This window comes from Cyprinodon tularosa, unplaced genomic scaffold (genome assembly GCF_016077235.1).
Source record: "Cyprinodon tularosa strain WSP-4 unplaced genomic scaffold, ASM1607723v1 ctg273, whole genome shotgun sequence".
Taxonomy (NCBI): Eukaryota; Metazoa; Chordata; class Actinopteri; order Cyprinodontiformes; family Cyprinodontidae; genus Cyprinodon; species Cyprinodon tularosa.
The window spans coordinates 919336-941793 of NW_024038978.1; the positions used below are offsets into that span (position 1 = coordinate 919336).

Genomic DNA, 22458 nt, shown 5'->3' on the forward strand with positions numbered 1-22458 from the left:
CCGTCCAAAGATGAGAATTTCATCTGTTTGACAGCTGGCAGAGTGATCGATCAGTCCTGTCACATGCACCACTCAAGCCAATGAGACGAGAGAACAAAGTGAAAAAGATAATTTTTTATCCCCCGATGATAACTTAATATGGAAACTTCACTGTGTTTCTGGATCTTTACATATGCTGTCTTTTTAGGGATTTCTAAGAGCAAATTGACGCAAGATTAAACTATAAATTCTAGTTCAGGAGTCCAAGTATCATGTGTTTGGAGGAGCTTTGAGGTTAGATTTAGTTTGAAATGCTTTAACAGGGTGAACCTTTGATTTTCCTTTGGTTTCTCTCGACCACAATGATGGAGACAGTGTATATATTTCTACTTTTTAGCCACAGATCAACAGAAATTTTTTTTCCACTGATCATTTTGCTGAAAGAAAAACGACTAGCTAGAATCTGCTTGTACTTAACCCAGTTACTCTTCAATGAGCAGCAAGCGCCGCTATAAGCCCCTCCCACTTCCAGGTGGTCAGCCTCGACACCCACCAAGCTGCCACTGATCCAGGCCTGGATTACAAAGCAGGATGTAGATTTTACTTTAAATTTAATGTTTTTTTGTTCATTTGAAGATAAATCGTTCCAGTTGATTAATTCACCTTATTGACTGTGTTTGCCTCAGCCTGCTGTCCTTTGGTTAAATATCATAATATTAAAACTGATTTATGTAGTTTAATATTCATGATAGGTTTAGAGGTATTAGATGGTTTCTTTGAGTTCATTTCTAGTTTTAAAAATATTTATTGTTTAAATAACTTGCGGTTGATATTTCTCTCTCCGACAACTTGGATTAAAGTTTTACCAAATATTAAAATTAGGTAAATGCATCATCTATCAATTTTGACTGACTGTTAGGACTGCCAATAGAAACCCCTTTGCAATAGAGTTGGTAATAGTTTCACTTTCCTACAAAAGGTTAGTTAGAGAGACAACAAGCTAATGACCAAGCTGCTATTTTCCTTTCAATCTTAACTTTACTTATAAAGAAAAGTTGAGATTGAAAATCAACACAAAAGGTTGACTTTAGTACTTTACTTATTAGGCTTGTATCAATTCAATGTTTGTATTTTGGTCTGAAACAAATGTAATCAACTTACCTATATCATTATTTATTTAAAGGTGCTCTCTTTTTTAAGCTCCCCCTCCTCATTAGACAGTCTGCCTCACTGTCTATTTTTAAAACTCGTCTTAACACTTTGGGTTTCTAACACAGCATGAGACTCTCTCTGTTTTTGGTTTGTTTTATTTGTTATTTGGTTTTATCCGTTTTAATTAATTTATTTTATTATATTTGTTTTATTCCTTTAAACTTCTATGTTTTTTTATACAATTTTAAATGTAGCTGATATGTGAAGCACTTTGTGGCAGCTGTGGTTGATTTAAAAGGCTTTATAAATAAGTTAGCTGACAGTTCAGATTTGAAACTCTTGATCCAACCCCACCATCTGCCTCAGTAGAATGCTGCTCACACTGAGCCTGGTTCGGCTGGAGGTTATTTTCCTGTTTTTCCTCTCCACTGTCACAGCATGTATGCTCTTTGTGAGGGATTGCTACAAAGTCAGTGTTCATCACCGTCTCTACATGTTTGTGCAGGAAGAATGAATCCTGTAAAGTCAGGGACTCGATGCATTCAGATGGTTTTCCTAAAATTGGAAAACTTTAAACAATTAATCAAACTTCAACTTTCTCAGTAAAGTGGTTTGAGATGGGATGTCTTCCGAATTAGCATAAATAAACTACATCTATTTTGGATATCTTTATCATATGAAAAATATATATATACATAATTTTAGCTCTAAAATAAAGCAATATTTAACAATAACTAATATTTTTGTCCCATTTATCATTTAAACATTTCTGTAGCAAAGCTAATAAATGCAAGTGTATTTATTTGCTGTTAAATCAAATCTTTTAGACTTTGTGATAAATATATTTCAATATATTTAAAATGTTGCCCTAACACCATTATACTTTTTTTTTTTTTTTTTTTACCATTTTGTTGTCATGAGTTGAAATTTATTCCAAACTCTGGCTGAATTCATCAATTATTTTAGTAACTAATTCTAGTGATAATTTTTTCATTTCATTTAATTATCTAAAAAAAAAGACAGCATTAGTAAATTAACATTTCAAAATAAACAGATGTTTAAAATATATATATATAAAAAAAAACTAATATACGTTTAAAAATGTTACATTTTTATAGTTTTGTCCTAATTGCAGCCCTACGTAGGTCAGTCTTTCAGCAAATGCCTTATATTAGAGTCTGTTTACGATTGCTAGAGTTAACGGTTCGATTTCATTACAGTTATTTAAAATTCTTATTGTGTGACTATTTTTTTATGCAGTCAGACATGCCTATCATCTAATAGCCTTTTTAACTGATTTATGTGAAGAGTTGAACACAAGCCAAACACTACAGGCTCTCTTTACACTGTGACGAAACCCCCTTTGTAGTTTTAAATAATTTAACATAGACCTTTCTTGGTACTTGATCCTTTTGTTAAGGTTTTTGGTCAATTTAACCACGCCCCCCCTTCCAAAAGGTTATCATTTCATCAACTGACCCATGCCTTGCATGCAGAGATGGCATTTTGTTTTGTGTTATGCGTTACTGAGTCATTCTGTTTTATTTTTCCCTTATACATATCAAATAATAACATCCCAGAACACACATGTACAAATTATAGTGAGAATGGAGCTCGGAAACAATGAATAATCGTACTCTCAAACAGGGGTCATTGTGTGTTTATCCTTTATCCCTGCCATTCATTATAACAGCACAACCTCCCTCTCCCAGTAAATACAGCTGCACATTTTCTGCCACATGATGTCTCACTAAGTGTTCATGAATTTCTAACGAGTCTTTTTTTTTTTTTTTTGTGGGGCCGAGCAAAAAGGAAGTAGACAGTAATAAAGTTTGCACATGTTCATCATCAGAAAACACTCACCTCCACTCTGCATGCATATCATCTGTCTGAATACACCAGCAGCCTCAGTGGGCACCGAACGTCTGCCTCTTTTGATGTTTAATTAAAACCATATCAGGAAGAGAGAGGGGGGGCTTTGTCGTTTGTTGCACTGCGTTTTGAAAAATATGCTAATGTCAATAAAAATGCATTAAAGAAACATACTAGCAGTCGCTAACGGCTGTGATGTGCTGTGAAAGGCAGGGGGGGATGAGCAGAGAGGAAGAAAGTCACTAAACAAATAACTCAAACCAAAGTACTCAAACCAGGGACAACTCTTTTCATATAAATAAATAAATATTTATAAATTATATATATATACATATATTGTGCTGCCATTTCCACTCCTTAATTTATTCTCAGCTCAGGCAGCCAAATAATGCAAATGACTGCTGGTTCTTGGTGGTTCTGACAACTAGTGATAACTTTGGTCTTTTAGCTATGCCCAATTTGCCTGGAGGATGGACGCCCCCCCACGACCCAAACAAAACAATTATGACACTCTCCAATTCTTCATGACCAAAACGGCGCAGCACGTCTGCTAGGTTGAGTTTTCTGTTTGAGGTAATGTGGCGCCACAATGCATGAGCAGATTAGGGCGGATTTATCATAAATGCCGAGCTATTAGCATTAGGATGGGAGAGAATAAAACGGCCTTCAATTCTTGCGGAGATTAACCGAAGATGAGTCCCTCCAATCAGCTCTAAAATGATTGGGGAGGCACCTGCACAAATAAACTCCAAATGATATCTTTCAGAAAAGAGAATAATTTAACGTCTTTCTCTTTGACTGGATCAAAATGTATTTTTCAGCTGGCAGCAAACTGGGTCCCATCGTGAATCAAAGATCACAGCATGAAAAAAAAGCAATCCCTCCCACTTAGCAAGAGCTTTTCACACATATTTATCGTTGGATGAGCAGAAACAACAAACTAGTTGACTATGACCTACCTGACAACATAAAGCGGGTAAAGTTTTAAACATCACACCTGTTAAAAATAAATCCAGGAACTGATGAAAGACAAAGCTGTTGCCATCTGTCAGTTTGGAGATGGTTAAAAAAAACATCTGAGCGTTTCAGAGAGCGTTTAGGAACTAGAGCTGGGCAATAAATCAATATCAATACATATTGCAACATTATTTTATTCAATAGCAGTGAAACAACTTTGCAGTCTAGCATTACACACTGGAAAAAAATCAAAATCTAGATGTCATATTTTTTTTATATAAGTGCATTTGTTCTTGAATTGAGGAGATAAAAGAGACATTTTGCCAATGGAACAAGACAATTTACATTTAAAATCAGAAAACACCATTGCATCGTCTTATTTCAAGTGCATATTGTCTTATTATCTATTTTTAAGAGTTAAAACACTCATTCCATTGGCAAACTATCATATTACCTACTCAAATTAAGGGTAAATACGCTTAATTTAAGACATTTTTATGTATTTCTAGTTTGTTTTTCCAGTGCAGAGTCTGCAACACATTGGTGTCAACAGATAGTCTGTGGCTGCAGCTGTGCTCAAAATAAAGAACAATCATTGGGTGATCAAATAACCCTCTTTGGACGACCTGTACCTGGGAAAAGCCGTTCGATTTTAAAATCTGACGAATGACCGAATAGAGAGCAGGATGCTGGTTGGGCAGCAGAAGAGCTGAACTCACTGCGCAGCCTTTAAGTAGAACAGCAGATTCTGAGCCTGTCGCTCCCGACAGGTAGCCGTTCTGTGACATTATGGGATGTGTGAACTGACTGATTTTGTTTTATCTGAGCTGAGACTCGCTGTGATAAAGGTTTGGTTCGAGCCATGGAGTGTTACTCGTGTTGTTAAGGTTCACTGTGCACAGGTAAGAAATAGGGCTGAGATCTGTTTGAGAAGTAAACAAGATAAACTGAACTTTCTCTAAGAAACAGTTGAATGAAAGGTCAGGACAGGATTAGGGGGAGGGGTTACGAGATGATTTACACACTACACAAATGATCTAGAAATAAGTAAAATTTCTTAATTTAAGTGTTTTTACCCTCAATTTGAGTACGTAAATGAGATAATTTGCCAATGGAATGAGTGTTTTCGCTCTAAAAATAAGATAATTAGATAATATGCAAATAATATGAAATAAGAAAATGTAATTGTGTTTTCTTAATTAAAATCTAAATGGTCTTGTTCAATTGGCAAAATGTCTCTTATCTCCTCAATTCAACAACAGATGCACTTATTTTAAGAAAAAATTACTTATCTAGATTTTGATTTTTTTTCCAGTGTAAGATAATTTTCCAATAGAACGAGAATATTTGCTCTTAAAATAAAACAATTCAATAATATGCACTTGAAATAAGACAATGCAATTGTTCTTTCTTATCTTAAATGTAACTTTTCTTGTTCCATTGGCAAAGTGTCTCACTTACCTCCTCCAATCAAGAAAAATATTCCTTATTTTAAGAAAACATTACTCATTTAGATTTCATTTTTTTGCATTGAAAAAGAAAAAATGGTGAAGCGCTGCCTACAGTGCCAATAAGGGTTTATCAAGAATACTTCAGAATTGATCAGGGGGCTTTATTTTATATTCTCAGAGCTATTTATAGATGTTTTGATACTTTAATATAGTGACAGGTGAACATAATCTTTCATTTTTAGGTGTGTCTGTTCTAAAAATATGATAGTAAAAAAAAAAAAAAAAGAGACAATGATGAAGAACCTCTAAAAGAGAATATAAGGAGTGAGATAATCATCAGGTTTTAAATACATTTAATCTTTTAAGCCTTTGGCTGCAAAATACTAAGATGGGTTTTTGTAATAATTATTATTGTTAAAATGATTATGTTGGGTCTTAAAGAAGTGGTAAAATATCTTTAATTAATCCACAGAGGCGTCCATTATGGATATGAAAAGGTTATAAATATTCATATTATTTATTATTGAACTGTATCATATTAACCAAAATCGAGAAATAAATCCTAATACAAGTTTAGGCCATATTGAACCATTATTAACGATGAAATGATGAAGATAACCTAGGAGAGTGATGAACTTTTATTTGAAGGGCGACCAAAATTACTGAAAGAGCGTGTCAGCGTCTCATCCAGGAGGTAAAGGTCAACGACCTTGATGCAACAAGAGTAGCGAGACTGGGAGGAAATGGAAACACACTGCAAAAAATGTAAATCTAAATAAGTAATTTTTTCCTAAAATAAGTGCATTTTTTCTTGAACTGAGGTGGTAATTGAGACTCTTTGCCAATGGAACGAGACAATTTACATTTAAAATAAGAAAAAAATATTGCATTGTCTTATTTCAAGTGCATATTCTCTAATTATCTTATTTTCAGAGTAAAAATACTACTTCCATTGGTAAATAATCTTATTTACCTACTCAAATTAAGGGTAAATACACAAAATTTAAGACATTGTTACTTATTTCTGGATCGTTTTTGCAGTGCAAGCTTTCTATATTAACTTTATCTGTTCTTAAAACCTGATTTAAAATTGATCTAAAATATTAACAGATATAAAAATTTTCCTTTTTTTTGGAGGATTTTAAAGAACTAGAGGCTTGTTTTTTTGTATAGTGGGCTGACAGGAAAGGAAATATGAAAGAGGGGGGAGGGAAATTCAAACACGGTTTAGCATTTCCCTTTAAAGTTATCAGAGGAATTTCAAGTAAATTTAAGTCTGCAGATAAACAAAAATAAAAAAAATCTGAAGATTGCTAGCCAACATTGTCATCTTTATAGATATTAGTTGTTGACAACAATAATACCAGTTTTCTGCTGTTGGGATTACCTGACAGCACTCAGCTTGCATATCCAAATCTGAAAAGCTGTGAGGCTCCCTGCAGCAAATCTGACTATTTATGGACGGAAAACAGATTTTTGTTTTCCGCTGCTGTGCTGGGATAATTTCTACCCGAGATGTTCTGGAAAAGTGGCAAGCAAGAATGCAAATGTTGGCTGAGGCTGCTCTGGGCTTCTGGTCGGGGGGTTTTCCTCCCAACCTCCCAGTTAAATATCTGACAGAAGCCGGTGAGACAAGGTTCAAGTGTAAAAGCAAACCACCCAGAGCTGTTTCAGAAACTGTGTGAACGTGTGAACTGTAAGGCTGGAGTCTCTGCTTCAAACTCCTTTCTGCTGACCTGAGGGTTACTTTCATCTTGGTTGGATATATTCTGGACACAGTCAGATACATGTGAGGCGGATTCCAACTTAGAGAGAATAATAAAATTCATACACCCTCCTTCTTGGGCTGTGAAAACCAAGATTTTTCCAAAGCATGCCGTCTTTTGGAAAACTAATTTCTTTTTACAGCCTTCTTCCATGTCTTAAAAGTGCACCTTTATTGGGAAAACTGACCAAAATTACTGAAATATTAAACCACTATTTAAAAAAATACTTATATTTTCTAGCAAGGTTGGAATAATTTAGAATGAGATACAAATAGAAAAACTCCAAATCCTGGCCCACATGAAAAACAAACCATTTAAAACCAACCATTGGGCAAATACCCCATCTAACTTCAATAAGAAAAAATTAAATCCTTTTCTGTTTCTAATGATTACTTAGAAACCTTCAAACACACAGCGAAAAATATAAATCTAAATAAGTCATTTTTTCTTTAAAAAATTGCATTATTTCTTGAAATAAGGAGGTAAGTTTGACACTTTGCCAGTGGAACAAGACAATTTACATATAAAATAAGAAAAAAACAATGGCATTGGCTGATTTCTAGTGCATATCATCTAATTATTTTGTTTTAAGAGTAAAAATCTTCCTTCCTTTGGCAGATCATCTTATTTACCTGCTCAAATTCAGAATAAACACACTTAATTTAAGACATTTTGACTTATTTCTAGATTTTTTTTGTAGTGCATATAAGAACTTGACCATCTCATGTTGACCAGCAGTATGGAGGACCAACTCTGCCATATTTAAAAATAAATAGGGTCTAGGAGCATGTTAATGGAAATTAGTTAACCATTTGTGGGGTCAGACATTGATGTTGGACAAGCAGGACTGGATCCCAGTCTCTCTTCTAGGTCAATCTATTAATTTAATTATGTTTAATCTGCTTTTGAAAATATATTACATGATTTCAAGAAGTATTACTATGTGCAATTGTCCTCCTGTACTGGCTGATTATTGCAGAGAATCATTTGCTTAAAAGAAGATTAATAATAGTTAATAACAGAGTCTGCTTGGTTAGTTTATCAATCTAAAAACAACATAAAAAAATATATTATGGCTAGATCTAAAATGGTAGGAATTAGCTAGATGGACATTTTTTGCAGAGCAGGACTCAATCATCCATGTTTTACACTAAAAATTACTGAAATCTAATTACCGTAAGTAATTTGTTCTTGAAATGAGGAGGTAAGTGAGATACTTTGCCAAATGAAGAAGACATTTTACATTAAAAATAACACAAAAAACAACAGTATTCTCTTATTTCAAGTGCATATTATCTAATTATCTTATCTTAAGAGAGAAAAAAAAAAACAAATTTCATTGGCAAATCATGTTATTTACCTGCTCAAATTAAGGTTAAATCCATTAGTTTAAGAAATTTGTACTTATTTTTAGATCGTTTTTGCAGTTTACAAACCTTTTCCCAAGGAGTGCTTATGGGCCGAATATCAAGGACACACAAAGTTTGATGCTCTGAGCTGTGAGCCATCTTTGTGGCTGAAATGCTGCCTTTTCCACTCAATTCTGCTATTTTATAACACAACTAAAGGAAGTGGAATAATAATGGAATAATAATGAAATGGCTTTTAGATATTGGCTGCTGTCCTATCCTATCATAGCACCTTCCTGGAAATCTTTGCATTCCCGAGAGCTTGCAGTTATTTCACAATGTATGTAGAAGCAGTCAGAATTCCTGTAGGCCTGAATATTGATGAATGAATTCAAGGTCTCAGATGCACCCTTTATATGCAACCTCAATGTAGCTCCTGCACACATTCACGGAAATCTACCGCATTAAATCCATTGTCATTTGTGAGGCCACTGGACGAACATCTTGAAATCCTAATCAAAGATTGGTTATCTTCACCTAAGAGCTAAAATCTAACCCAGATGGTAAAACTTAGAGTCATGCATCGATTCAGCAGCTGGTAGCGTTTATTACACAGTTCTAGTGATGGAAAAGAGGGCTCTATGGTAGCAGCGAGTCGAGGAGCTGATGTGCAATACAGCATGCAGGAATGAGAGAGTCAGAGGGCAGCAGCAGAAAAAAAGGAAAAAAAAGCTCTTCTCTGTTAGGAAATCAGAGACATGGAGAGAGAGCAAGAACAGGGAAGGCTTCTCCAACCTCACGGGTCACGTCTTTGTAGGAGGGTAAACATAGGGAAAAGACATTAATGACACAAATGGACACAAGGAGGCAGGTGGAGTGAGAGGAAAAAAAGGAAACAGTACAAGACCCCCTGCTGTTAGGTCCCCACGGAGCGAGGGGGAGGGCTTCACCCCTCAGAGTCCGCCTGATGAGGTCGCCCGCTGGCTGACCCCCCGGTCCACCTGCAGCCCAGAGGACGGTCACACAGACAGAAAGACAGACTGACGCACTGAAACAAGAGAGGATATTTTTATACAAGACACAACGACAGGAACAGGAAGAGCAAAAAGCCTCAGCAGCGGGAGAGTCAAGAGACGGGGAGCGGATGAATGAAAGATGAAGGTGGTGTTTCGGTTTGCTTGTGTCTGAGCTGGAGGAATGAAGCGTGACAGAGTGAGGAGATGGATGGGAGGTGAAGGCACTTCTTTTTCAAAGGAATGCATACATATTCTAGTTTACAATGTAGAACCCCTCCAATCTTTGGAGACAGTCAGCTAAGCATTTCAGATTCGGACAGGCAGTCAGCCTGGAAGATACAGACAGAAAACATCCTGCAAACACTCAACCAGAGAAACAGGTAGTCCTTTTTTCCGGTCCCTCAGGTCCACTCACCACAGGGCCCGTAGTGCTTGATGGGGAGGAGGTTCTTGCCCATGCACTCCGCCTTGCGTCGGTGGCAGTCATTGGAGAAAGTGCGTCCATCCTTGACGCACAGTGGCTTGTAGGTGGCGTCGCATTCGATGGGATCACAGGAGCAGCGGGCACCGAACTTTTCCACCACACACACGGCATTGAATAGACAATCTTCTTGACACACATCTGAAAGTGGAAAAAACAAAACAACTGAATTAACCCAGTGAAGGGGAATTGAGTTCCTCCAGGATAACCTCGCCCTTAATCCCGTCTCATTTTCAACCGATCAAACCGTTCAGTGACCACTCTGGCCCTGGAAGCATTCTGCTTTCACTGGTTTATTCAGGGTGTTTTCTTTAAAGATTTGTCATACATCTGTACGGATGCTGATAAGGCCAGTTCTGGTAGCAGCGTGACGGACTAATCACTGCGAAGAAAGGACAACAGAAGTAAAAAAAAAAAAAAACAATATTCAGAGCTGTGAGTGTTGAAGCGTTGCCAGCATTGTGAGCGTGCCGGCTGAACCACTGGGAAATAAATCAGTTTTTATCCAAACAGTAATAACATGTCAGGATAGACTGATGTCACCAGTGGGGTGTGGAAAAGCTTCTCTTTCAGGAGCAGAGGTTAAACCTTCCATAGAAATACAATAAAGAAAAATCAGGAAGGAATGTCTTTGTCACCTTATAATACAAAACACAAGACTAGGAAGAATCAGTGGGTCCGACTTCAGATAGTTATTAACAATGAAAAGGAAATGCCAATAAACTCAGAGGTTATCCAGGTTTACATGGAAAAAAACAGACTGAAGGTTTCATACAATTGAAGAAAGGGACGGATGGATGGATGGATGGATGGATGGATGGATGGATGGATGGATGGATGGATGGATGGATGGATGGATGGATGGATGGATGGATGGATGGATGGATGGATGGATGGATGGATGGATGGATGGATGGATGGATGGATGGATGGATGGATGGATGGATGACGGATGGATGGATGGATGGATGGATGACGGATGGATGGATGGATGACGGATGGATGGATGGATGGATGGATGGATGGATGACGGATGGATGGATGGATGGATGGATGACGGATGGATGGATGACGGATGGATGGATGGATGACGGATGGATGGATGACGGATGGATGACGGATGGATGGATGACGGATGGATGGATGACGGATGGATGACGGATGGATGGATGACGGATGGATGGATGATGCTTGGATGGATGGATGGATGGATGGATGGATGACGGATGGATGGATGGATGAAGAATGGATGGATGACGGATGGATGGATGATGCTTGGATGGATGGATGGATGGATGGATGGATGACGGATGGATGGATGGATGAAGAATGGATGGATGACGGATGGATGGATGATGCTTGGATGGATGGTTGCATTAATTAATGGAAAGATTAAACCCTGATTGTATGGATGGATGGATGGACAGATGGATAAATTGATGGATGGATGGATGGTTGGATGGATGGATGGATGGATGGATGGATGGATGTATGAATAGGCAGATGGATGGATGTATGAATAGGCAGATGGATGGATGATGATTAAATGGATGGATGGACGGAAAGATGGATGAATGGATGGATGGATGGACGGGCATTGGATGGATGGATAGACAGATGGATTAATAGGCAGATGGATGGATGGGCGGATGGTTGGATGGATGAATGAATGGATGGATGAAACACTGATTGTATGGATGATGGACGGATGGATAGATGGACAGGTGGATGTTGGGATGGATGATAAAGGAAAGATGGATGGATGGATGAATTAAAGGATGGATGAAACATTGATTGCATGGATGATGGTTGGATGGATAGATGGATAGAACTGTAGTTTTGGAACCTAAATCTTTTCCTTTCTGTATTGCTATATTTTCTTCTTTCTCTTCTATATTTTCATCTTTCTCTCTAACTCGAGTTTGTTAAACACTTTCTGGACTCAAAGGAACCATGATGATTCAAATCACATTCCCCCAGTCATAAAAAGCAAAGTTTCTCACTAAGTTACTTTCAGCTGCTTTGAAGATAACATTTTCCAAAAACTTTGACATGAAAACCCAACTATTAATCATAAATTAAATTTCTAAGGTTTAAATTAAAGTCCTACTGTTATATTTCCAACACACAGTCCCAGTTAGCAGAAATCTACAGAAGGAATTAGGAAAAACGAAAGGAATAGTGGTAATGTGACACGCCGCATTTGCCGCAGAAGTGAGAAAATCCAATTTGAAGGTGGCCTCTATTCTGGAGGCACTCGCTAGACTTCAACATTTATTTCACTCCTGATCAGTGGATTAAATTTGTACAGCCATTCAGTTCCTTCTCCTCTTTTCTTTAAAAGCCTGTCATGCCACATTTAATTACGTCGCTGGTCTATCTGAGCGAGAGGGCTACGCGGATGTGCAATGTCACGGTTACGAGGCGAAATGGCCATTTTCATTAGTTACCAATTTGTAATTTGCTTTGGGATATGATTTCATGGATCTCTGTTTCGAATTGAATTATTCTTTTATTTGAAAAAGCGGCACAGCACAAACGCGAGGGGTGGGGTTGGCAGAGAAAAATAACTCATCCACTTGCTCACATGTATGAACCTGGTCAGCCAAATAACAACAAACTCACAAATCCACTTTGGCTGAGATTTATGCGTCCTGCAGCCTTCACAGCCGTCCATCACGCTGTCAAGCAGAGCAGCAAGCAGAACCATAGAGTGTCTAAAAACTATATATCAGCCGTCAGTGCTGCCTGTACCAAAGGACGCCCTGTGTTTAGATCCATTCTTGTCTCTGCCTGTATCATAGGGTCTTAGTGCATTAGTGTTGCCGTGCATTACGGCTGTAAACCTGCACAGCTGTTCCCCTCGCGACGCCGCGTTGACAACACAGCGGTGAAATTGGATTTCCTCCGATGGCTATCAGACGTACAGTAAAAGCTGACAGCTCTTTGTTGACGGAGGCTTAAACCCCGTGTTCTAATAGCAAAGATAACAGCCCTGCAGGCTTTTATCAGGCGGGACTGGAGGTCCGTGATATAGCTCAGATACAGCAGAGACCCACTGACCTGTGGGCAATTTACCTCCAAATCATGGAAAGCAGCACAGGTACTTTTTGTCATTAAGTTTCAAGCTTTTGTTTAACTTTTAAAAAGCCAGATGAAAAAGAAATCGCATCAAACATTTAAATAGTGAGAGAAGCATTTCCACTCAGACCCATTTACTCTAGTATCCCTACTACTGCAAATACAGGTGCTTTCTAAGCCCCTTAAAGGTTTGATAAATATCAGAAATAAACAGCGTCATCAAAACTAAGAGGAACAACAGATGGATCAGGAATAAAACTGTGGGGAGGTTAAAAGGAGGTTAAGAGTATAAAACAACTCTCATAGAGAGATCTCCAGTTTAATGATTTCTAAATACTGAAATAATAACATGTTATGGTTCTCCCCTTTTGGACTTTGAGTTTTGTAGTAATGTCATGAGATGAGCCGTGGGTTTTCGAGGCTGTGTCGAGGAGTTGAGGGGGCGTTTCCGCGAGGTGCCTATCAAGGCTTGCTTCATTTCGGGGAGGTGCCAAAACAGATGAGGTCCGAAGCTTCGCTACCCCGCCACCCCACGTGACCGCTTCAAGAAGCGGTTCAGTTCACCCAGAACTTCGGCAGGAATTTAAAAAGCCTCAGTATTCAGTCAAGATGTGGGAGTTTGGAGGAGAGTTGTTGTCAGTTGGATAGAGTTTGGATATATTCTAAGAATAGACAACCTAGTTGGTTAAAACTATTTTGGTTTAGATGTGCAGTTAACATTGCTAATGGCTATAAGACATTTATTTCCAATCTTGGGGTTGTTGGTTTGAGACCCACCTTAAACTTTTGAAATTGAGTTTTCTGGCTAATGTGACTAATTTGTATTGGTTTGCCCTTGTATAATTATAGATTGGGTAAAAACACTGCCTTCTTAGATTGGCTGGTTTAGCCAAAAGAATAACTTCCAACCCGATTAACCCATAAACTCTGGAAAAACTATTATGTTTGAATAAAAATGACTAATACCTTACATTTTGCTCATCATTGCCCAATTTGCACAAGAACGTTCAGACAAGCACTGACTGGTTGAGCTTATTTCACAAAAAAGGCAGAGAAACAGTGTAGCTTAAATGATTGTTCTCTTCTAAGACATTTTACACACAAAAAAATCTTTAAAAAGATTTTACACACCAATCATCAACAATTTCAAAGGAACTTAAATAGAAAAAAACAAACCAAGAAAAACAACGGCAAAAAAATCTGATTATATTACTAACTGTAGTAATGCACTCCACCAGTAGGTGGATGTTCAAATGAAGCTACGTGAACTGTGTTGATCGTTGAAGCAATTAGCCTAAACGTTTCAATGCCTCACGAGGCTTCATCTCACCATCACTACTGTTTGGTTGAAATATGGTTATTTTCCATTTTGTGTTATATTTAAGCTGTGTTGCTCTCTGCTGCCCCCTTGTGTCTGTTTCCTTTCCCCTTGGCTCCCTTCTAGTTACTTCTATCCACAGCTGCTCCATACCAGCTCATTAGCCCATTCTTTTTTCTGTTCCCAATTTATACGCCACCTCTGCAGTTACTCACAGCTGTTTTTTTTCATTTCTACTTTCCACTTCATTTTTGATTTTCAGTATTTTTTTTCTGGATTTTTGTTTCTGTTGCCGCCGTCATTAAATCACCAAAACTCATCTCTGGGTCCTCAACCAGCCTCCAAATTTTACAGATTTTACAACTGTAAAATCTCAAAGAAACTTGTCTAGAATCTCTGGAGATGATTTAATGAAGAATATATCTCTATAACATTGTAGACTAAGGTGAGCCACTTCTTCATCAGACTGTTGAACACCAACATAAGACTTAATGATCTTTAGCTTTAATGCAAGACAGATCGCTACAGATTATCCTTCCTGCCTACAGTTATCAAGAACTCATGGAAAAGAGAACAAAAAACTTAACATTTTCATTAAAGTATTTTTTGAATTGAATTAAACTTGACTTATTGTTAATCTTCCAAACACAAAATAAAGAAAAGGCTGATGTCTGTGTTTTTAATGTTGGGAATGAAGGCTTTTGTAAAGCACTGCATTGACAGACCGACCAAAATCTGTTATCTCCTACAACAATGGCTGCCTGGTCGGTTTGCTCATACATGAGCTAATTTAGATTCTTTGTCCTAAAATAATAAATATTAGGAGAAAATAATTTTTCTCCTAATATGTGAGCTCACTAGTTGAGCCCTTCCGTCTCTCAATCTGAACTGATTGACATTTAGTGTACCAAAGATAAGTTTTCACTTCTCAATGTTAAACATACTGGGGAAGATTCTCAGTCATCCAGGTCATAGTCATTCCAAAGAAGGTAAAAAACATTTCGCTTCCCATCCTAGAAGCTTTTTCAATTCCAAATGTCCCAAATGTTAGTTCGAGGCTATATACTTGTTGGGCTACTGTATATAGCCTCAAACCCAACGCTATTCCTGACATCTTGAATTGAAAAACTTTCCTGGATGGGAAGCGAAACGTCCTCATACTTGGAAATCTCTTTGTTAAATGTTAAGCCAGCTCAAGCTAACTAGCAGCTTTTCCTTACCCAGATTTCTGCATTGGCCAGAATGGATCTTCCTGAGGCTGATGCCCTTCTGAAAGCCTGTGGCTATCATGGCGCACTCGCTGAAGTATGTCTGGCCGTCGCTTGCGCACAGAGGCTCCTTATCTTCAGAACAGGACTCTGGTGACTTGTAGATCTCACGCTGGCGGGTCATGGCATTCACTCGACAGATAGTGTTTAGACTGTTCTGACTGTCTTTGCAAGGATCTGTGAAGGCAGTAACAATCAGTTAGAACCAAGCTAACAGCAGTGATTCATAGTAAACATTACTTAAAGGGTGAAAGGTTACGGCATTAGATGGATTTGGCCGCCTACCCAAAAATCATAGATTTGTGACCCAACTAGTCATTGACTAAAATGACAAAACATTGACAAAGTTTTAACTGAAGAGCATAAATGATTTCTGATAAATAAAGTTGGTCTTGGAAAAAGAACAAAATCTATAGTCTGAAATAAGATCTAACACTGTTTTACTGTTTGCTTTGAGCAGAAAAGGGAGACAGTGACAGTAGGCATAAATAAGTAAAGCTAACCGTTAGCATTAGTGCTTCCTATAAGCACAAAGTTAGCAGTGTTACAGTTTTAAACTGCAGGTGTAAACCTCTAGTAAATGATCTGAGTTATGTAGCGCCCTGAAGCGCAATGGTAAAAATAATACAAAGAAAAATGGATTCAATTTGTGAAAAAAAAGAAAGATCAAGTCAAATGTCACCGTAAAATCAGATAAAAACAAAGCAATACAATGACTAGTGAAATCTGGACATCATTTTCTACATTGTTTTGTTTTAATGTTAAAACCATTACCCTCAGTGTAACAGCAAAAAAGACAAATGGCTTCAAATTTGTCCTAAAATCTCATCTTTTAACAGGTCATGTTGTCTAAACCCCTCACTAATCTGAAGACATGTCTAATGCCCTGCTAGAATGTTCAGTCTGGTTAATGGTGATGGGGTTGGAACAAGAAAACAAAAGGGAAGGGGCTTCAGAGATAATATGTAAACCTGGAGATGAGAGCAGGAAAGGCCAGGACCTTGGATGTGAAGCCAAGACAAGAAAATAGACGAAGAGACCAAGGCTTTAATTAGTTCCCTCCTTCCTCCCTTCCTCCAGAGGAGCCCTTCTTCGGCTCACTTCGCCCTATCAGTCCACAGATCATAATGAAATGGGCCTGAGGATGTGCCGAACAAGGGTTCTACCTCCTGGAAACTGTAACACAGGCTTTATCCTGCTGTCCACGCTTCCAGGATGCGGGAAAGGACAAAAGGATTTATGTGGAACCGCTACGCATTAAATCACTGCCAAGTTTGGGCGAGTCATTCAAACCACGCCAAGGATGAAACACCCTATCATCGGGAAAGGAAGAAAGAGAATGAGAAACAGAAAAATAAGAGGGGATGGTTTCCAAAGACCTTTGGCTGCAGTACAAGGAATGACAATGACAGGGCTTTTTAAAAGAGGGACGGAGTGGTTTGGTTAAAAAGGCAGGGTGACCACCGGCCAGGACTCGGATTGATTTCTAGCAGCACAATGCAAAGGCTTGCAGAGAGACTCGCAGCCGAGTAAACAAGGGTTTTATCATAATTCACGCAGTGTCTCTGCATGACGCAGAGCCTCAGCCGCCAGCCAGACCATTATCTGAGAGAAAGACCATTACCTCTCATTAACTGAGAAGGACTGCTTCCAGGATCCATGCTTTTCTCTAGCTGAGCAAGTAGGGTAATTACAAAAAGAATAGCTTGTTTTCTGCAAAAAACTACCAGTGTGGATAAATCAAACAGGTTTGGCCTGAGGTTTTAGATAAAATGGCTGCAGGGAGATTTAGAGAACCATCAGGGCCATCTGCTCCCCCGTGCCTTGGACCTTCTGAGGGAAAAACAGGGAAACACGGGCGATTTGGTCTGGATTTATACGACCAACCTTCTGCCCGTGGAAATACGCATCTATCTCTCGACGCCCAACAGCTGGCTTTGGCTCCTGCTGCTGAGAGGCAGAGTTACTTTCTGTTGTTCTTTCACTCCATCTGGCTTGCCAGGAAAAGTAAAAGTTGAGCGCGCTGAGCGTAAAAAACGACTTGCCAGATGATAACAAGGAAGAGCGAAAGAAACAGACAATAACGACAGCTCTGAAGACCTACTTAGAGAAAACAACAATTCACACCACAGGAAGGCCTGCGTGAAGCAAAGCAATCTGAGGGAAAAATGAGAATTAGCTGAGGTGTGCCAGAAGGAACTGCAGCATGAGGATGTGGAAAACAACAACAAAGGCAGTGGTAGTAAACAAAGAATAAAAGGGGGAAAAAAGAAGTGGGGAAAGTTTTTCAAAGAACATCATAAAGCGGAAATGCTTCTTTATGGTTTCATGGTAGATTACATGGCTTTATGAAACTAATCTGAACGTATCAGGATGAGGTTGTACCACAAAGGAGTAGAAATATGTGCAAATGTAAAGATCTGATGGCATTTCTGTGCTGATTTCAGGAATGAAAACATAGAGAAATCCTTTTTACTGTTTTCAGGCATATTAACAGTATGTTGGAAGAGTAATCAAATATAATTTAACACTAAGAAATCACTAAGTTTGAATAAGAGACATACCTTTTAAAAAATGACTATGATAAAGAGAAAAAAAACAACAGAAGACTCTTTCCTAAGCTCGCTGGTTAATTCTATATCTATAATATGTATATTTTTTATTTTCTTTGGAAAGACAAAATGATGAGAGACATTCAGGACAAAACCAAGGATGTGACTCACCGCAGGGTCCTTGGAACTGCACTCGTATGTTTTTCTGGGTCTTGCATGCGTGCTGGTGGAGTTCACACTCATTGCGGTAGTCCTTCCCGTCGCTGCCGCACACCGCCTGCTGGGGCTTGCCTTCGCAGCTGAGGGGGCACATGCACTTCGCCGACATGCCGTCCGACGACTTGACGCACGTGCTGCCGTAGCTACATGTCACCTCCGTGCAGGGGTCCTTCAGAGCTGCAGGTGGGGAAACACATAAAGATTGTTTGTCTCTTTTATTCATCAGTTATTTATTTAGTACATCTGTTGAGCAGCGGCGGAAGACAGATGCACACTCTCTGTACTCTGGAGTGCTATATGAATGACAGGCCATCTTATCTGAGCTGCTACCGGCGTCCTTTTGGAAGCCCAGTGTGGTAATTTGAAGAACTACTTGACACCCCCTGGGTAGGGATGCGGAGCCGCAGCTGTCGACTAGTACCAACAAGTCCTGTTCATTTCAGCGAGCGGTGTGAATTGAATTACAGGCTTTCCGTTCGGTCCACATTTTCCATTGCTATGCTTGAGCTGCCTTAATCGGCCCAGCTGCAAAACAATCCTCTGAATATTTACCTTTTTTTGCAAATTAGTCCAAGAGAAAGAACAGATAAAGGACCAGGAAAACTACCCCCTCATCCCCCCAATACCCCGAGGACACCGTTTCCAACCCAATTAAACGCTGTGCCACTTGTCGCTGAGTGGCTCATACTAATGAACAGGAGAAGGTGAAACTTTTCATTTTTACCACCTGCATTCGCCACCAGCAGGAGAGCTGGATGGGGGGGGTTTACTTTTGTCATGTGCTCGACAAAAGACAGCCATGAGATTACAATCCCTGTCATCTCCCAGCGTGATCCATATTTATGACTGTCACGGACAAACATGCTCTCCCATGAGAACCAAGCCGAGCGTTGGACGCCCTCTCATTTCTGAGGCCTGAATCCTTTTTTTCCCAATGTAATAAATATTTACCCGTGTCTGATACTATCAACCCTCTTTTGTTACATCCAGTATCAATGAATCTAATTTAAAGCCACGGCAGATACACTGGCTTTGCGTTTTTTACTCCACCTGTCCTCATTCACGGGTGAAGACAAGGGGAAAATGTCTGTCTTAAAAATTCAATACCTACTGCAGAGATGGAGCAACACCGTCTTGTTAATAACAGAGAGGATGCACACAGAGATATGTATATTATGGATGGGTAAGGAGACAGGATTGCTATAAGGAGAGCTATTGATCAAAGGATTGCACCACCTTGGTATCCTCATCTTCATGACACATTCTCTTTCTCTCTTCTTGTTCTGCTGTCAAGTTCTTTTGAGGTCTGTTGCCTCAGAGTTGCTAATGAACACCTCCTCCTTTGTGCCGAGGAACTTTGAAACTGCTGCTAGACCTAATTTTATAAGTATCTTCAAAAATAAAGTGCTAAATTGCAGCGCAGAGCAAAGGGGACTGGTGGAAACTGGCTTAGTGAAATCAAAAGCAATTACTGAAAATCATCAGGTATTGTGAGTCGCTGATGACAGCTTTGTGGCAGCCTGCGCCGACTGGATGGCCATTGTGATGCTTTGTGTCTTATCGCGTGAACAATGAGATGCTGATGACCTCCTGGATACAGTGCTGAGGTAACAACCTTGTTGGAGCAGCAACACGCAAAGCACATTCAGAGCCCACTTTTCATGAACAAAAGGATCCGGGATAGCCTGCAGTGCCTTGGAAAAGCAGTCACCCCCCCTTTAACTTTAATCTACTTATTGGAATTTAGTACGACAGAACAACACTTGAAGGGTATTACTGTGAAGTGGGGCAAAGAAATGATAAAAGGTTATAAAAAAAAAAGCTGACTGTCCTTTAATCCACTAACATATACTTTATAAAATCTTAATAAACTCTATTACAGCAAAAAATATCTAATTCGAAAGTAAACTGTATGTAGAACAATAAGAAAGGATGGGACAACAAATTTCATTACCACACACAAGCATTTCCAGAGGAAACATGGTGGCGGCAGCATCATGGTGTGGAGATGGTGTTTGTTAAGTAGGATAATTTGAGCCATTTTTAAAATATTTATTCTTTTATTTCCAACTTAAGGCAGTTAAATGTTTCTATTTAAGCTCTTATACCGCGTTCTTTTTTTAAAAAAAACTACCCCTGATTGCTTTTTATAGAGATGTTATTTATTGATCGTCAATATTTTGGCCGATAAAGTTCAGTCAAATGTGAACAAAAAAAACTGGAAGTTTTACAAGAAACCTAAACATAAAGATCAGTGGATTTTATACCAAATCTTATTTGATACTTTCTGTTTATCCTCTCTCTGAGGGCTAACCCTAATCCTAACGTTGGTGGATGAGTATCCAAATTGCTTCCACACATAGAATAAGGTCAATTTGTCCAAATATGAAATGTTTACACACTTCTAACTATTTGGATCACATTAAACCAATTTGCTCCTTGTTTCAAACATGTTCCTTTAGTGTTTGAACGCATCAAATGCAGAAAAAAAATCCTATTTTATCACTTTTACTTACTCTAGGTGGCTTTAAGTCATGTGAGTTAAGAGAAAGTTCAATAAAAAACTTACTCTTAAGGATCCAAAGCAAATATCTAAATCTAACCACAAATCAGAATTAGACTGAAGACACATGACATTCGTTCAGTTTTACTGACATACAGGAGCCGTTGTCAACTCTGTCATCTTGGTCTAGAGCGGCAACGGTTTTCAGGAAGACCGAGCAACTTTGTTGTTTCCTTTAATTTAAGCCTGTTTTGTGGTTCCAAAGACTGGAATGACTGGAAATGTGCAAAAGTCTGGATAAAAATGTAAAAGTCCAGAGCTAAATGCAACAACTGGAATTCAGTGGCAAGACCAAACAGCATAGTTCACAGTCTCTCCATCCAATATCTGAATGGGAACTAAGAAAAATTAGCAAATCTGGACAGAAACATACATCAAACAAAGCAGAGGTCACGGATTAGCGGACCAGAGTCAGGATCTGGACCCAACTGCTGGCTAATCCAGACCCCACCTGATTTAAAACATTTATAAATTACTGCATGTTGTCCGACAACATTGTCTAACTTCACTTGTGCCGCTTCTACTGTTAATATGGTAAAGCCCTGTGGAGCGTCCGGCTCCAGGCTGCATGTGATACAAATTAGCCAATGAGCTGCTGTCACTCTGGATTCCTGCTGATGCTACTTTTAGACACAGCAGGCAAACCTGTGGCAAGCCGGGCGATGGGAAAGAAGGAGAAGATGATGAGATAAAGAGAGCAGAGAAAGAGTGGACTGCTGGAAGAACTGTGGTGAACTGGTGAAAGAAAAGTGAAATGGTGTGCTCAATCATCCAGGCTCATGAATAAGCACCTTGATATGTTCTTTAGAATGGCTTCATCGCCAATGAAACCCAGGTTTAAAGCCTTGCAGGGCAGCATAAAGCCCACTGCTCTCGTTAAGCAATAAAAAAGAAAGAAAGAAAAAACAAAACAAAACGGTCAGTCCACATATTTTATAAAATATGTGAATTTGGAAATTGTTTATATACCAAACTGAACGATTGTTGTTCTCTACTTGGAAAAATTGACAATTTTTTTTAAATATATATATATATATATATTATTTATTTAAAAATTTAATGCATAACATGGATGCATAAAAACCTAATTTTATTTCAAGTGTAAATTCTGTTTAAAGTAACAGATTATAATTTAATTGACTCCAGACCTTTACTGGTTAATGATTTTCTTTATTTGGACCCCAGTGGTTTATAATTGGTTACCCCTGAATTAAACGCTTTGGGCTGAAAACAAAAGGTAATTCTAGGAGAGTTGACAACAAACACTCGTCACACAAGTCCAGTTTTAACTTTAACTTTTAATGTTTGTAAAATGTATACTTATACACCTGTGCAAGGAGATCCCATTAGAAAAGGCCTTTAATGTTGTGTTTTAAAATGGAAAAATAAACATTTAATGTTTCTGTAAAATGATGGTTTCTGTGGATTAACTAG

General features: G+C 38.6%; 1 protein-coding gene across 10 annotated transcripts in view; it reads right to left on the reverse strand.

The window, feature by feature from the left end:
- Positions 1-22458, reverse strand: part of agrn (agrin) — a 454482-nt gene that overhangs the window by 141834 nt on the left and 290190 nt on the right. For all 10 annotated transcript variants that reach the window (XM_038289893.1, XM_038289889.1, XM_038289895.1 and 7 more), the window contains 3 exons: positions 18414-18638; positions 15643-15867; positions 9958-10164 (listed from right to left, as the gene is read on the reverse strand). In XM_038289893.1, the coding sequence (XP_038145821.1) occupies positions 9958-10164; positions 15643-15867; positions 18414-18638 (657 nt within the window). The remainder of the gene's footprint in view (positions 1-9957; positions 10165-15642; positions 15868-18413; positions 18639-22458) is intronic.